The sequence below is a fragment of the Phocoena sinus genome, chromosome 2 (genome assembly GCF_008692025.1).
Source record: "Phocoena sinus isolate mPhoSin1 chromosome 2, mPhoSin1.pri, whole genome shotgun sequence".
NCBI lineage: Eukaryota > Metazoa > Chordata > Mammalia > Artiodactyla > Phocoenidae > Phocoena > Phocoena sinus.
In genome coordinates, this window is record NC_045764.1 from 176,514,696 (window position 1) to 176,530,274 (window position 15,579).

At 45.0% G+C, this 15,579-nt stretch overlaps 1 protein-coding gene across 1 annotated transcript in view; it reads left to right on the plus strand.

The window, feature by feature from the left end:
• Positions 1-15,579, plus strand: part of LOC116749844 (cytochrome c oxidase assembly factor 8) — a 36,210-nt gene that overhangs the window by 9,062 nt on the left and 11,569 nt on the right. The window contains 1 exon segment of the mRNA XM_032624642.1: positions 14,766-14,963. Within this exon segment, the coding sequence (XP_032480533.1) occupies positions 14,766-14,963 (198 nt within the window).

Consider the following 15,579-nt stretch of genomic DNA (forward strand, 5'->3'; position numbering starts at 1 on the left):
ATCCTGGAGAATGTTCTGTGTGCACTTGAGAAGAAAGTGTAATCTGCTGTTTTTGGATGGAATGTCCTATAAATATCAATTAAATCTCTCTGGTCTATTGTGTCATTTAAAGCTTGTGTTTCTTATTAATTTTCCGTTTGGATGATCTGTCCATTGGTGTAAGTGAGGTGTTAAAGTCCCCCGCTATTATTGTGTTACTGTTGATTTCCTCTTTTGTAGCTGTTAGCAGTTGCCTTATGCATTGAGGTGCTCCTATATTGGGTGCATATATATTTATAATTGTTATATCTTCTTCTTGGATTGATCCCTTGATCATTATGTAGTGTCCTTCCTTGTCTCTTGTAACATTCTTTAGTTTAAAGTCTGTTTTATCTGATATGAGTATGGCTACTCCAGCTTTCTTTTGATTTCCATTTGCATGGAATATCTTTTTCCATCCCCTCACTTTCAGTCTGTATGTGTCCGTAGGTCTGAAGTGGGTGTCTTGTAGACAGCATATATATGGGTCTTGTTTTTTTATCCATTCAGTGAGCCTGTGTCTTTTGGTTGGAGCATTTAATCCATTCACGTTTAAGGTAATTATTGATATGTATATTACTATTATCATTTTCTTAATTGTTATGGGTTTGTTTTTGTAGGTCCTTTTCTTCTCTTGTGTTTCCCACTTAGAGAAGTTCCTTTAGCATTTGTTGTAGAGCTGGTTTGGTGGTGCTGAATTCTCTTAGCTTTTGCTTGTCTGTAAAGCTTTTGATTTCTCCATCGAATCTGAATGAGATCCTTGCCGGGTAGAGTAATCTTGGTTGTAGGTTCCTCCCTTTCATCACTTTAAGTATATCATGCCACTCCCTTCTGGCTTGTAGAGTTTCTGCTGAGAAATCAGCTGTTAACCTTATGGGAGTTCCTTTGTATGTTATTTGTCGTTTTTCCCTTGCTGCTTTCAATAATTTTTCTTTGTCTTTAATTTTTGTCAGTTTGATTACTATGTGTGTCGCCATGTTTCTCCTTGGGTTTATCCTGCCTGGGACTCTCTGCGCTTCCTGGACTTGGCTGGCTATTTCCTTTCCCATGTTAGGGAAGTTTTCGACTATCATCTCTTCAAATATTTTCTCGGGTTCTTTCTCTCTCTCTTCTCCTTCTGGGACCCCTATAATCTGAATGTTGTTGTGTTTAATGTTGTCCCAGAGGTCTCTTAGGCTGTCTTCATGTCTTTTCGTTCTTTTTTCTTTATTCTGTTCCACAGCGGTGAATTCCACCATTCTGTCTTCCAGGTCACTATCTGTTCTTCTGCCTCAGTTATTCTGCTATTGATTCCTTCTGGTGTATTTTTCATTTCAGTTATTGTATTGTCTATCTCTGTCCATTTGTTAATTCTTCTAGGCGTTTGTTCTTTAATTCTTCTAGGTCTTTGTTCAACATTTCTTGCATCTTTTTGGTCTTTGCCTCCATTCTTTTTCTGAGGTCCTGGATCATCTTCACTATCATTATTCTGAATTCTTTTTGGAAGGTTGCCTATCTCCACTTCGTTTAGTTGTTTTTTCTGGGGTTTTATCTTGTTCCTTCATCTGGTACAAAGTCCTCTGCCTTTTCATTTTGTCTGTCTTTCTGTGAGTGTGGTTTTTCTTCCACAGACTGCAGGATTGTAGTTCTTCTTGCTTCTGCTGTCTGCCCTCTGGTGGATGAGGCTCTCTCAGAAGCTTGAGCAAGTTTCCTCACGGGAGGGACTGGTGTTGGGTAGAGCTGGCTGTTGCTCTGGTGGGCGGAGCTCAGTAACACTTTAAACCGCTTGTCTGCTGATAGGGCTGGGTTCCCTCCCTATTGGTTGTTTGGCCTGAGGCGACCCAGCACTGGAGCCTACCTGGGCTCTTTGGTGGGGCTAATGGAGGATTCTGGGAGGGCTCATGACAATGAGTACTTCCCAGAACTGCTGCTGCCAGTGTCCTTGTCCCCACGGTGAGCAACAGCCACCCCCTGCCTCTGCAGGAGACCCTCCAACACTAGCAGGTAGGTCTGGTTCAGTCTCCTATGGGGTCGCTGCTCCTTCCCCTGGGTCTGATGCGCGCACTACTTCGTGTGTGCCCTCCAGGAGTGGAGTCTCTGTTTCCCCCAGTCCTGTCGAAGTCCTGCAGTCAAATCCCGATAGCCTTCAAAGTCTGATTCTCTAGGAATTCCTCCTCCCGTTGCTGGACCCCCAGGTTGGGAAGCCTGCCGTGGGGCTCAGGACCTTCACTCCAGTGTGTGGACTCCTGTGGTGTAAGTGTTCTGCAGTTCGTGAGTCACCCGCCCAGCGGCTATGGGATTTGATTCTATTGTGATTTGCGCCCCTCCTACCGGCTCATTGTGGCTTCTCCTTTGTCTTTGGTTGTGGGGTGTCTTTTTTGGTGAGTTCCAGTGTCTTCCTGTCGATGATTGTTCAGCAGTTAGTTGTGATTCCGGTCCCCTTCCTGTTTTTGACGCAGTCTATCTGGGGCTGCTGAGGGGAGTCTGTCCTTTGGAGTTTCTCAGAGTCTGGATTTTGCTGATTGCATTCCCATGGTGTAATTTAACGTGGTCCTCTGCCCTGTGTGTTTCCTGTAAACAGACAGCTGCACTCTACAGCCTTGACCTCATGTGGATTTGACTTCTTTATTTCTGAGAAGACTGCTTCATTGGTTGTTGATGTTCGGACGTTAAACCAGCCTTGCACTCCCGTATAAACCCAGCTTGGTCCTGATGCAGTGGCCCTTTTGTGTACTGCTGAATTCAGTGTGCTGCTTTGTCTAGCGTCCGCCTAGAACGACAGGCTGGGGGCTCCACCTCTCCAGAAGGGAAAGGCTTTCAGTTCCCATCCCGGGAGGGTTAGGACTCTAGACCAGGAAACACGCCGAGAACGCTGGATCTGGCCAACATTTGTTCCTTTCATTGTTGCCCGTTGGTTTCCCCAGTGTCTGGCAGTGAAACTTTAACTCAGAGAGGAGCTTTGTGTTGTGTACAGGCACTTCTGGGAAGGAAGGCACTGGATAAAAAGGTCTCCCACTCCAAATCCCGGCTTCTAGAGGGACAGGCCCCAGGGTGGGAGTGTGCTGGCAGAGCTCTGGAGCCTGCTGCAAGGCAGAAGGGATGGAGAGCCAGGCTGGACCTGCAGAGCTGAACAAGGAGAGGCCTGGTGTGGGGCTGCCCAGCTTGGCAGTTTACAGTTACAGAGAAAAAACTGGAAGGTTCATCACCACCCCACCCCCCAGTAATGAAAACTCAGTGTGACCAGTAAGAACATGTGTGGTCCTCCGCGGAACTGTCAGGTCTAGCACGCCTTCCCACGCACGTCCCTGCCACTCCAGGCCTCAGGAAGCTGTGCTGTATGCTTTGCTGTAAGAACGGTAAATTATGGTAATTATTCAAACCTCGAAGGGGTTCTTTCTTTTCCTCCCCCAAGCCCCTTCTTCTCCCTTTTAAATAGCAGTTCTTGGGTGAACAAAGGCAGAATATATGTTTATAGGGGAGAGTAGAAGAACTACTTCTGCCGTAATTGAAGATGCAGTCTCTCAAATTATAGTGGAAAACTGAGGATGATTGAAGGAGTTGGTTCACAGAGTTCACATATGAACTGTACAGTAGTTTTAAGCAATAACTAAAAGATGCATATGGGGAAGTAACTGAATACCCCGGCTCCTTTGAGCTTGCCTTGTTACGCATGGGCAGCTGGGGTGGCTTCTGTAGCATTTCTTGATAGGGAACCTGTAAGAATAGATGGGGTACAGTTCTGGGAGATAGTAAGGCAGGTAAACAGGTGCAGTTAGGGTGGAACCTGCCCCTTTGTCTCCTTGCTGCTGGCAGAGCTGACCTCCAAGGGGTGTTGTGCAGACTCCCCAGCTTGGAGGAGGGGAAGGAACCCCATCTTGCAACAGAAGTTCACAGCAGGGGACCCAGGCTGGCTCCGTTTCTGTCTCCACTCACTGGATCCCTTTGTGTGAATCACCTTCAGTTTCTGAGAATATCTGAATACAACAGATGCAAAGGCTGTGTGGGAAAAGTCCAGAAATACTTGCAGAAAAGTAGGGTTTTTTTCTTAAAAGCTTTTTTAAAAGAAAAGGAAAATGTGGTAACCATATATTATTCTTAGAATGATGGATAAAACATTAAAGGTCTATGTGTTACGGTCCTGCCATTTTTTTTTTTTTCCGGTACGCGGGCCTCTCACTGTTGTGGCCTCTCCCGTTGCGGAGCACAGGCTCCAGACGCGCAGGCTCAGCGGCCATGGCTCACGGGCCCAGCTGCTCCGCGGCATGTGGGATCCTCCCGGATCGGGGCAGGAACCCGTGTCCCCTGCATCATCAGGCGGACTCTCAACCACTGCGCCACCAGGGAAGCCCCTGCCTTTACTTTCTAAAAAGGATTTTTAAGTCAGTCTAGTATCAAGTCAGTGTATTTCAACCCTGCTGGCGAGGAGCATAGTTTCAGGTCTTAGGTAGCAGATCAGGATGCCTTTCTGCTAGTGGGGCCCTATCACTTTCACACACGAAGGATGAGTTCAGTCCCTTCTTGGGGACTTGCTGGCCCTTCATTTAGAACTTTCCACTCTGGCTGTGCCTCTTACGGCTCAACTTTGCTTCCCAGTGACAACAAGAGAGACACTCTTTAGAAGAACTAGACAAAAGTAAAAATGGTCAAAGATAAAGATGTTTGAGTCTGCAGGAAGAAATGAAACAGCCATGCTGAGCTAGTCAGTAGGGTGTAGTAGACCGGTGTGGAGTGTGAGCTGGCCACGCAGAGGTGACAGCTACGCCTAGGCTTCTCCCCGTCTCCCTCTGTCCCTCTCCAGCAGCCGGTCAGCCTGGCTTTCCACTTCCCCTGCAGCTCTGACGTGTCCACCTGCAACAGTGCCTCTCTCTTCTTCCACCATGTGTAAGTCGTACTCCAGAACACTCAGCCACTCAGTGTCCTTCTGCTTCTCTGATCATACAGCCTTTGAGAGTTTACTGGAAAACCTAGAAACTCGTCAAGAACTAGCAGTTACATAAGGAACACTCTTGGCGGTGATGGCTTCTGGCTCCCTCAGAACTTCTCAGCATTCTGGTGCTAGTTATCAGTGATTGCCATATCGAGTTAAACTTTGCTAGGGACTTCCCTGGTGGTTCAGTGGTCGAGAATCCACCTGCCAATTCAGGGGGCACGTGTTCGATCCGCGGTTGGGGAACTAAGATCCTGCATGCCACGGGGCAACTAAGCCCTCCTGCCACAGTTACTGAGCCCACGCGTTCTGGAGCCCGTGCGCCACAACGAAAGATACCACATGCTGCAGCTAAGACCTGACACAGCCCAAAATAAATAAATAAATGTTAAAAAAAACTTTGCTAGATGTTTCTCCACCAAATCGTTCATGTAAATCAAGCTTTTTGAAGATGAAGGGATTTCTCTGCATAATCATAGAGAAAGTGAACAGGAAAGATTTTTAACAACTGGGAAGAACATTCCTCCAACAAGCGCTTGTTACAACCAGAGAGATGCAGTTTCTGCCCCCGTGGGCTTGCAGTCTAGTGGGGGAAACACGTGTTTCCTCACGTCACCAGGAGGCTCAGGATGCCCTGGAGATGCGCCATGGAGCCTGAAGCCAGTGAAGGGGACGAGATGAGAGAGGGATTCAGGGAGGACATAAGTAGAGTTCCCGAGGACGGTCAGAAATCAGCTGTCCTGTTATTAAAGGAAGTTCCGGTGGGTGGACGGGGAAGCAGAGATGGGGCAGGCCTGGGCTGCTAGACCACAGTGAGGATTTTAGACTTTAGCCTGAGGGTAATGAGTAGTCACTGACGGTTTTTAAGGGAAGAAGTAGCACGGTTAGGTTGAATGATTTGGAGCGATCGCTCTGGCTGCAGTCTGGAGAATCGGTGGGTGTAGGGCGGGCCTCTGGGGGCAGTTAGAGCTGCACGCACTAGCTGACTGCAGAACTGAAGTGGAGCCTTCAGCCTGCCGCGGAGGCCCGAGGCCCGGGGCAGCTGGCACAGGAGGTAGTCGGAGCCGCTGCAGGTGCAGCTGTTTGAACCCTTCAAGGGCCTGGTGGGAGGGTGCCAGCGTTAAGTGCTGCTTGGGCCTGGAAATCTGTAAACTTATTCCCTGGGCCAGAGAGAAGAAGGCTTCTCAGAAGCTAGTACTTGACTCCCTTTAACTTTCATCAGCTGTAGGCTCTTGCATCTTCTGCAGCTGTGAGAAAAATTCATCTTAATAAAAATGTTTGCGTCAATCGTGAAATAAGCTAGCATGAAGCACGGAGAAGGTTTTAGTTCTAGCAGCTTCGTTCTCCAGAAGTCTGAAGGTAATAAAAGAAAAAGTAAAATGAAGTATTGGAAGCAGCAGAGCCTGCTAATATTCATTGCTCAGAAATGAGGCTAATTAGAATTCTTATGGCAAAAACTGCACACAGAGAATTTTAGAAAATATTTTTAAAAATTTCTTTTCCTTACTAGTTTTCTAATACACACACACTTATATTTGCTTGTTTCTAGGCGACAATACCTACAGGAAACAAACTTTTTTTATTATGTTGATAATTTTGGACGTTCTATTAAGTTTCTTCTATATCCTCATAAATATCTTTAGGAAAATTAAAAACATTTTTAGGCATTTAAACTAATGGTGTAAATTTTAGCTCTCTAAAGAGTACAGAAGGGACTTCCCTGGTGGTCCAGTGGCTAAGGCAATGCGCTCCCAATGCAGGGAGCCCGGGTTCGATCCCTGGTCAGCTAACTAGATCTCTCACACTGCAACTAAGAGCCAGCACAGCCAAATAAATATTTTTTAAAATAAAAATAAATAAATAGTACTAAAGGGTAACAAAATAAGCCACCCCGAAATAGGCCACTTTGGCATAAAGATTATTTTGAGCTAAAAGCACTTGAAAGACAGCAGGTGCAAGAAGGGCACTGTGACCGCCCCCTTTTCTTCCTTTAGGCAGGAGATAAACCTCCCGCGTGAAAGCTGCCTTTCGTAAATCAGGAACAAAATGTGTTCTTATCACCAGAGAGCGAAAGAGGTCTGTGCAAACGGGTCTTGGTAAAATAACTCTTACCTTCCTTTAGTCTCCCCATAGATTTTAGTCCCTCTTCCACAGTGGCTACTTTTTGTTCAGCCTGGTATATAGGCAGTTGGGCCTATCTGCTTTATGGGGTCTTCATTTTCCTATGGGTGCTCCCATGTGTACATTAAAAAATCTATAAGTTGTTAATCTGTTTTATGTTAGTTTGACTCTCAGGCCCGTTTAGAGACTCTCAGAGAGGAGAGGAAGAGTTTGCCTCCCTTACTAAAAGTTGGATTATAACTATCTCTGCTTCTGAGGTTATTTGTATCTATTTCTACCATACCTGTATGGCAGAAATAACATATAATGGTATTTCTGCACATCTTTTCCTAACTCCTTGTTCAGTAACATCACGTTGCTAGCTTGAAGTTGTCCATGGTGGAAGTCATTGCACTATGGAAATTGGCAAAATTTCCAAATCAGGGCTTGACTTACTGTTTTGTTGATTGTCCAGACTTAGGAAAGTGAAGGATGAAATGTTAGTACACTTGACCCTTGAACAATGCGTGTTTGAACTTCGCAGATCCACTTACGCTCAGATTTTTTTCTGTAGTACTGTATACTCTCAGGTTGGTTCAGTCTGCAGATGTGGCACCTCTGATATGGAGGGCTGACTGTAAAGTTGTATGCAGATTTTTGAGTGTATGGAGGGTCGGCACCCTGACCCCTAAGTTGTTTGAGGGTCAACTGTAATGTGGATTAAATTAAGAAGTATATCTTGGGACTTCCTGGTGGTCAAGTGGTTGAGACTCCATGCTTACAATGCAGGGGCCCGGGTTCACTCCCTGGTCAGGGAACTAGATCCCGTGTGCCGCAGCTAAGACCCGGCACAGCCAAATAAATAAATAAATAGTAAAAAAAAAAAAAAAAAAAAAAGTATCTTGTCGGTTGACATCATATTGTGAATAAACCAAATTGAGAAAATATTCTTCCAGTATTTGAAAGCTGTTATCCATTTCATCAAAGAAATCATTTGTGGACTTCCCTGGTGGCGCAGTGGTTAAGAGTCCGCCTGCCAATGCAGGAGACATGGGTTCAAGCCCTGGTCCGGGAAGTTGTGGCAAGCTTGCCACAACTAGAGAAAGCCAGCGTGCAGCAACGGAGACCCAACGCAGCCAAAAATAAATAAATTAACAAAAGAAAATCATTTGTGTCCTTGACAAATAGGTGAGGTCAGTAGGTCTTGTTCACCCTTAATTAATTAATTACAAAAAAAAATCATTTGTGTCCTTGACAAATAGATGAGGTCAGTAGGTCTTGTTCACCCTACTTCTTTTTTTTTTTTAAAATAATTTATTTTTGGCTGCGTTGGGTCTTCATTGCTGCACGCGGGCTTTCTCTAGTTGCAGCGAGCGGGGGCTACTCTTTGTTGCGGTGTGCGGGCTTCTCATTGCGGTGGCTTCTCTTGTTGCGGAGCACGGGCTCTAGGCGCGCGGGCTTCAGTAGTTGCGGCACGCCGGCTCAGTAGTTGTGGCTCACGGGCTCTAGAGCACAGGCTCAGTAGTTGTGGCAGACAGGCTTAGTTGCTCCGTGGCATGTGGGATCTTCCCTGACCAGGGCTCGAACCCGTGTCCCCTGCATTGGTAGGCGGATTCTCAACCCCTGTGCCACCAGGGAAGCCCCCACCCTACTTCTTAATATCAAATCACCTTTGTGTCCTAAGTATTATACGCTTACTAATTAGTCACCTGCAACCAGGGTTTGGCTATTAATACCAAATTTAGCAAAAATCAGTGAAGGAACTGCAATGAGATACCACTTCGTACCCGCTAGGATGGCTGTCATTTTAAAAAATGGACAATAGCAGGTGTTGGTGAGGAATGTAAAATGATACAGCCACTTCGGAAAACAGTTTGGCAGTTCCTCAAAGTGTTAAACAGAGTCACCATATGACCCAGCAATGCTACTCCTGTATATACACCCAAGAGAATTGAAAACACATGTCCACACAAAAATCTGTACACAAATGTTCATAGCAGCATTATTTATAATAGCCAAAAAGTGGAAACAACCCAAATGTTCTCAGCTGATAATTGGATAAACAAAATGTGTTTATACCCACACTATGGACTGTCACTCAGCCATAAAAAGAAGTGAAGTATTGGCAACACATACTACAGCTTGGATGAACCTGGAAAACATGTTCGGTGAAAGAAGCCAGTCACAAAAGAGCACGTTGTATGATTCCATTTACATGAAATATATAGAACAGGCAAATGCATGGAGTCGTGGTTGCCAGGGACTGGGGGAGGGGAAGAATGGGGAGTGACTGCTCTTGGGTACGGGGTTTCTTTCGGGGGTGATGAAAATGTTCCGGAATTAGTAATAATAGTTGCCCAGCACTGTGAACATGCTAAAAACACTGAATTGTATACATCAAAAGGGTTAATTTTATAGTAATACTGTTTTTTAAAAAAATATTTATTTATTTGGCTGTGTAGGATCTTAGTTGCGGCATGTGGGATCTAGTTCCCTGACCAGGGATCAAACCCAGACCCCTGCATTGGGAGCGCGGAGTCTTAGCCACTGCGCCACCAGGGAAGTCCCTGTAGTATGTGAATTATATATCACTAAAGTTGTTAAAAATTAATGAAAGCAGTTTGTGAGAATCAATCGGCTATGTAAAATTTATGAGGAAAGGTATCGTATGTTTTATTATTATTTGTAAAGTGTGTGCTGCACATCCTTATATCAGTGAAGTTATAACCACATGCGTCCCCCAGCCATATTAAACATTTATGGGCACACCACTGCCCAGGGGGCGGCTCTGTCCCCAGGCCTCCTCCCGTTCCTCTGTCCCTGCAGCCCCCATACCGCCACAGCCTCAGAGAATGGCTCTTCCTCTCCACCCCCTCAGAGTGGTCATGTCCCCCCAGAACAGGCCTGAAGGACCCTTCCTTGCATTCCCCTGGGACCTCCTCCAGTTTCTTAAGCTCCATTACTGATGTGTAAATTTGAGTGAATTTTAGGGCATATTCTACTTGTCACCAAATCTTTAAGTCATTATTACTACATAGGTTCTTTTTAGTGATTGGACATTTTCTATCAATTTTTTTTTTTTTTTTTTTTTGGCTGCATTGGGTCTTTGTTGCTGTGCGCAGGCTTTTCTCTAGTTGCGGTGAGCGGGGGCTAGTCTTTGTTGCGGTGCGCGGGCTTCTCATTGCGGTGGCTTCTCGTTGCGGAGCATGGGCTCTAGGCGTGCGGGCTTCAGTAGTTGTGGCTCGTGGGCTCGGTAGTTGTGGCTCACAGGCTCTAGAGCCCAGGCTCAGTAGTTGTGGCTCACGGGCTTAGTTGCTCCGCGGTACGTGGGATCTTCCCGGACCAGGGTCGAACCCGTGTCCCCTGCATTGGCAGGTGGATTCTTAACCACTGCGCCACCAGGGAAGGCCTCTATCAGTCTTTTTTTCTCCCCAGTCAAATGCTGTGTTCTGGGCTTCCCTGGTGGCGCAGTGGTTGAGAGTCCGCCTGCCGATGCAGAGGATACAGGTTCAGTGCCCCGGTCTGGGAAGATCCCACATGCCACAGAGCGGCTGGGCCCGTGAGCCATGGCCGCTGAACCTGCGCATCCGGAGCCTGTGCTCCGCAACGGGAGAAGCCACAACAGTGAGAGGCCTGCGTACCAAAAAAAAAAAAAAAAAAAATGCTGTATTCTTTTACCTAATCTGTCAAGGGTCCTTAAAAGTTTGAAATTTTTTTTAGAAGATACTTTTCTAGAAATGTTTTGAGAGTCTGAGGGAATCACATGTACTTTTCAGCATTTCCTGCTCATTCACTTATTCTAGACTCAAAATAATTTTCTAAATAGTAAGCATTCCTTTTTTAAAAAAAATATTTATTTATTTTTGGCTGCGCTGGGTCTTTGTTGCAGCCCTTGGGCTCCTCTGGTTGTGGCGCTTAGTTGAGGTATGTGGGATCTTAGTTCCAGGAATTGACCCTGGGATCGAACCCAGGCCCCCTGCATTGGGAGCGTGGAGTCTCAACCACTGGGCCACCAGGGAAGCCCCCAAATAGTAAGCATTCTAACGCTGAGCTGAACATGCCCCAGATTTTTAATAAAATATTATAAACGCCAGTGTTGTCCTAAAGGCAGAGCTGTAACGTGTTATAACTCAGAAACTCTGTGTTCTCAGGTGTAAGGAGAAGCTTTTTGCATGAGTGGATGTCCCTGCATATTTTGTAATATAACTTGACCTGCTGAGCTCTGAGCGGTGATGGCAGAGCTGATGTAACCTCCTCAGGTGTTCTCTGTGGTCTGAACTGTCCCCGCTAGGTGGCCACACCGAGCTTTGTAACCCACTTCCCGACCAAACCCGCTGCTATCCTTGTCACGTTTTAAATTCTTCCTATTTTTAGACTGCCTGGGAATTTAGAAGACTTAGGAAGGTCATAGCATCCAAGACAAGGAGAGGGCCGACGGGTAGTGCTGCATTTAGCCTTCTCCTTCGGTTAACGCCAAGTTCTTGGGATGCTTGGTGTAGGTGGGTGGTGCTTAGTGGCAGCCGTCAGAGCGAAAACTGACTGTGTTTCCTGAAGAGTGACTTGGTTTCCTTTCTCAGTCTACACTTGGCTCTTTACTCTAATTGTCCAGGGTTGAGTCCAGGGACCAGAAGATGGTCAGACCCACACCAGGGAGAGGAACGCTGAGGATTGTACACCAAGCTGAGCTTCTGCTTGGCCTCTCCTTTCCTCCCGTGGTGCTCCTGCCAAGTGAGCCATTGCAAAGCACACAGCTGCACCTGGTTATCTGCATTAATTTGAGAAATGATTAGCTAGTAAAGCTACGTTTTTCAAATGAAATTATAAGTAAGCTGCTTCCTGATAGAAAAAGAGCTGCTTTATCTTAAACTTTGCAAACCCTGCATCTCTATTTTTAGTTCCTTGGAAGTTGCAGCTTATAATGGTGATAGTGAAGTACTGAAGTATCCTAAATGAAGGGCCTTCTAAATGCAGAAGAACTGTTAATTATGTTCAATATAGTAATTCTTTATCTTTGTAAGTTTTACCACTCTTTTTTTTTTTTTTGCGGTATGCGGGCCTCTCACTGTTGCGGCCTCTCCCGTTGCGGAGCACAGGCTCCGGACGCACAGGCTCAGTGGCCATGGCTCACGGGCCCAGCCGCTCCGCGGCATGTGGGATCCTCCGGGACCGGGGCACGAACCCGTGTCCCCTGCATCGGCAGGCGGTCTCTCAACCACTGCGCCACCAGGGAAACCCTTTACCACTCTTTTAATTGACTTTATTGAGGTATAATTTATATATAGTAAAATGAGTGCACCCATTTCGAGTTTGATGAGTTGTGACAAATGTGTAAATCTGTGCAATCACCACCCCAATAAGATCCAGAACATCACTCCAATCCCCTCCACCCCTCACTCTAGGCTACCATTGATCTGGTTACTTTTTCTAGAATGTCACATAAGTGGAATCACATAGAACGTCCTCTTTGGTGCCTGGCTCTTTCGCTCTGTAGTTTTGAGATCTGTCCGTGTTCCACCTGTCAGTGGCTCACTCTTCTGTGCTGCTGAGTAGTTTTCTGGTTGTTTCTGGAGGGAGGACTGGCGGGAGGCACTCCGATGTTCCGGAGGTAGAAGTCGTGCTCAGTAGAGCTTTTGCTCTTTTAAAATCGGAGGACAGTTAATTTACAGTGTTGTGTTACCTTCGGGTGTACAGCAAAGTGATTTAGTTATACATTTTCCATTATAGGTAGAGCTTTCTTTTTTAAAAATAGGGTATAAGAGATTTCCAAACTGAATGTTATTTCCCCCCATGGATTGTGGTTACATTGACCTTTTAACAGACAAATGGATAGTCTTTTACTCACTCAGCTGATCTCTTTATTTTAATATCAGGTTTATTGAAGTCCAGTTCACATATAGGAAAATTCACTCCTGGCAGACATGTGCGCCCCAATTCAAGGTATCAATCACTTTCACCACCCCAGAAAATTCCTTTGTAGTCACCCCCTTCCTCTACCCTAGCACGTGTCTTTTCCAGGATGTCTTGGGAATAGAACCATCCAGTGTGCAGCCTCTTTGGTGTGGCCTCTTCAATCCGCATAGTGCCTTTGAGATTCATCTGTGTTACCTGTAGTCTCCTCTGTTGTCGAGTAGTGTCCGTCACATGTATATGCCGTGCTGTGTTTTTCTGTTCATCAGTGGAAGGGTATTTCGGCTAATTCCAGATTTTGGCAGTTATACATAAAGCCACTTTAAACAGTCATATGCAGGTTTTTGTGCGAACATGTGAACTCATGCATCTTGGATAAATAACCTGGGAAGGGGTTGCTGGGTTGTATGTTAGGTGTGTGTTTAATTTTATAATGGACTGCTGACTTTTTTCCCAAGTGGTTGTATCATTTTGCATTGCCATGAGCAATATTTAAGAACTCGATTGTTTTATGTCCTTGACAGCACTTGTTTTGGCAGATTTTTTTTTAGCCATATTAATAGATGTGTAGTGATATCCCATTGTGGTTTTGATTTGCATTTCTCTAATGACTAATGATGTTGAGCTTTTTTTTTTTTTTTTTTTTTTTTTTGCGGTACACGGGCCTCTCAGTGTTGTGGCCTCTCCCGTTGCGGAGCACAGGCTCCGGACGCGCAGGCTCAGCGGCCATGGCTCACGGGCCCAGCCGCTCCGCAGCATGTGGGATCTTCCCGGACCGGGACATGAACCTGCGTCCCCTGCATCGACAACCACTGCGCCACCAGGGAAGCCCGATGTTGAGCATTTTTTATGTGCTTTTATTTGTCATCTATATATCTTCTTCGGAAACTTTTATTTAAATATTTTGCCCATTTTTTTTTTTTTAAATTAATTTTATTTATTTATTTTTGGCTGCGTTGGGTCTTTGTTGCTGTGTGCGAGCTTTCTCTAGTTGCGGAGAGCAGGGGCTACTCTGTTGCAGTGCGTGGGCTTCTCATTGTGGTGGCTTCTCTTGTTGCAGAGCACAAGCTCTAGGCGCACGGGCTTCAGTAGTTGTGGCTTGCAGGCTCTAGAGCGCAGGCTCAGTAGTTGTGGAGCACGGGCTTAGTTGCTCCACGGCACGTGGGCTCTTCCCAGACCAGGGCTCGAACCTGTGTCCCCTGCATTGGCAGGCAGATTCTTAACCACTGCTCCATCAGGGAAGCCCTTTGCCCATTTTTATATTGGGTTGTGTGTTTTCTTATTATGGAGTTTTGAAAAGTCTATATATATTCTAGAAACAAGTCCTTTTACAGATTTGCATGTATTTTTTCCCAGTCTGTGGCTTGTCTTTTCATTTTCTTAAGTGTCTTTAGGAGAACAGAAGAGTTTAACTTTGGTGTAGTCCAGTTCATCTATTTCTTATTTTGTGGATTGTGCTTTTGGTGGTGTACGTAAGAAATCTTTGCCTAATCCAAGCTTGTAGAATTTTTAGTGTTTTAGAAGTTTTATAGTTTTAGATTTTACATTTTACGTCTTTGATCCATTTTGCGTTAATTTTTGTATATGATACAAAGCACAGGTTGACATTCTTTTTCGCCTTATGATGTTGAATTATTCCAGCACCATTGTTGAACATGTTTGGTGTGGTATTAACGTGAATGCTATTTATTATAGTTCTTTTAATTTGGATATTCCCTGGCACATAGTCTTAAAAAGAGGAAGCTGACAAGGGTCTTTAATAGATCTGGACTGTTCATTTTATAGTACTAGAGATTTGTTAAGTTGTATAGTAACGCCATGCGTTTTGTTAAAGGTCTCAAGATTCTGCCCTCCAAGAAAATCTTGCCATGATTGGATAGGACCCCCAGATAAATATTCAAACCTTCGACCTGTTCACTTCTACATCCCTGAAAATGAATCACCATTGGAACAAAAGTTAAGAGAATTAAGACAAGAAACACAAGAATGGAACCAACAGTTCTGGGCAAACCAGAATTTGACTTTTCTTAAGGTAAGTTTAGGTTTCGGGTCAGAATGAGAAATAATACAGTTGGCCACTTGGGGGTGCTGAATCTTTAGCATCTGCTTTGCCTTGCAGTTATTTGGCAGCATCTCATTGCCTCCGCGCCATACATATGTATATGTGTATGTATGCATAGAATTTTAAAGTCAGTATGTAACTGTAAAGAAGAGATATTGATCATTCACAGAATCACGGATCTTGAGACGTTCAAGGAAGTAAAGAGAGTAGCAGAGCCAGAACCAGAACTTCAGGTTCCACATCTATATACGCTTGTGTGTGTGTGTGTGTGTGTATGTTTATGAAATTATGCGTGTCTGGGATGTGTTGTCATTCTTCCTGAGAATTCAGGATTCTTAATAGCATACTCATCAATAAACTACGAGAAAGGAGTATAAATATTCTAATCCAGAAGAAAGACTTAGGCGATACATGTTTATCCATTTGGGCAGGCTAAGTCAAATGGAGTTGCATTTATCTTATTCTGTGGATTTATAAACAAACAGTGCCTCCCAAAGGTTATTAAACATCTCATTTTCAAATCCTATTTCAAGCATGCAACTTTTAACTAAGTTCAGATGGTTTAAAACAGGCTTTGAGATGGGCC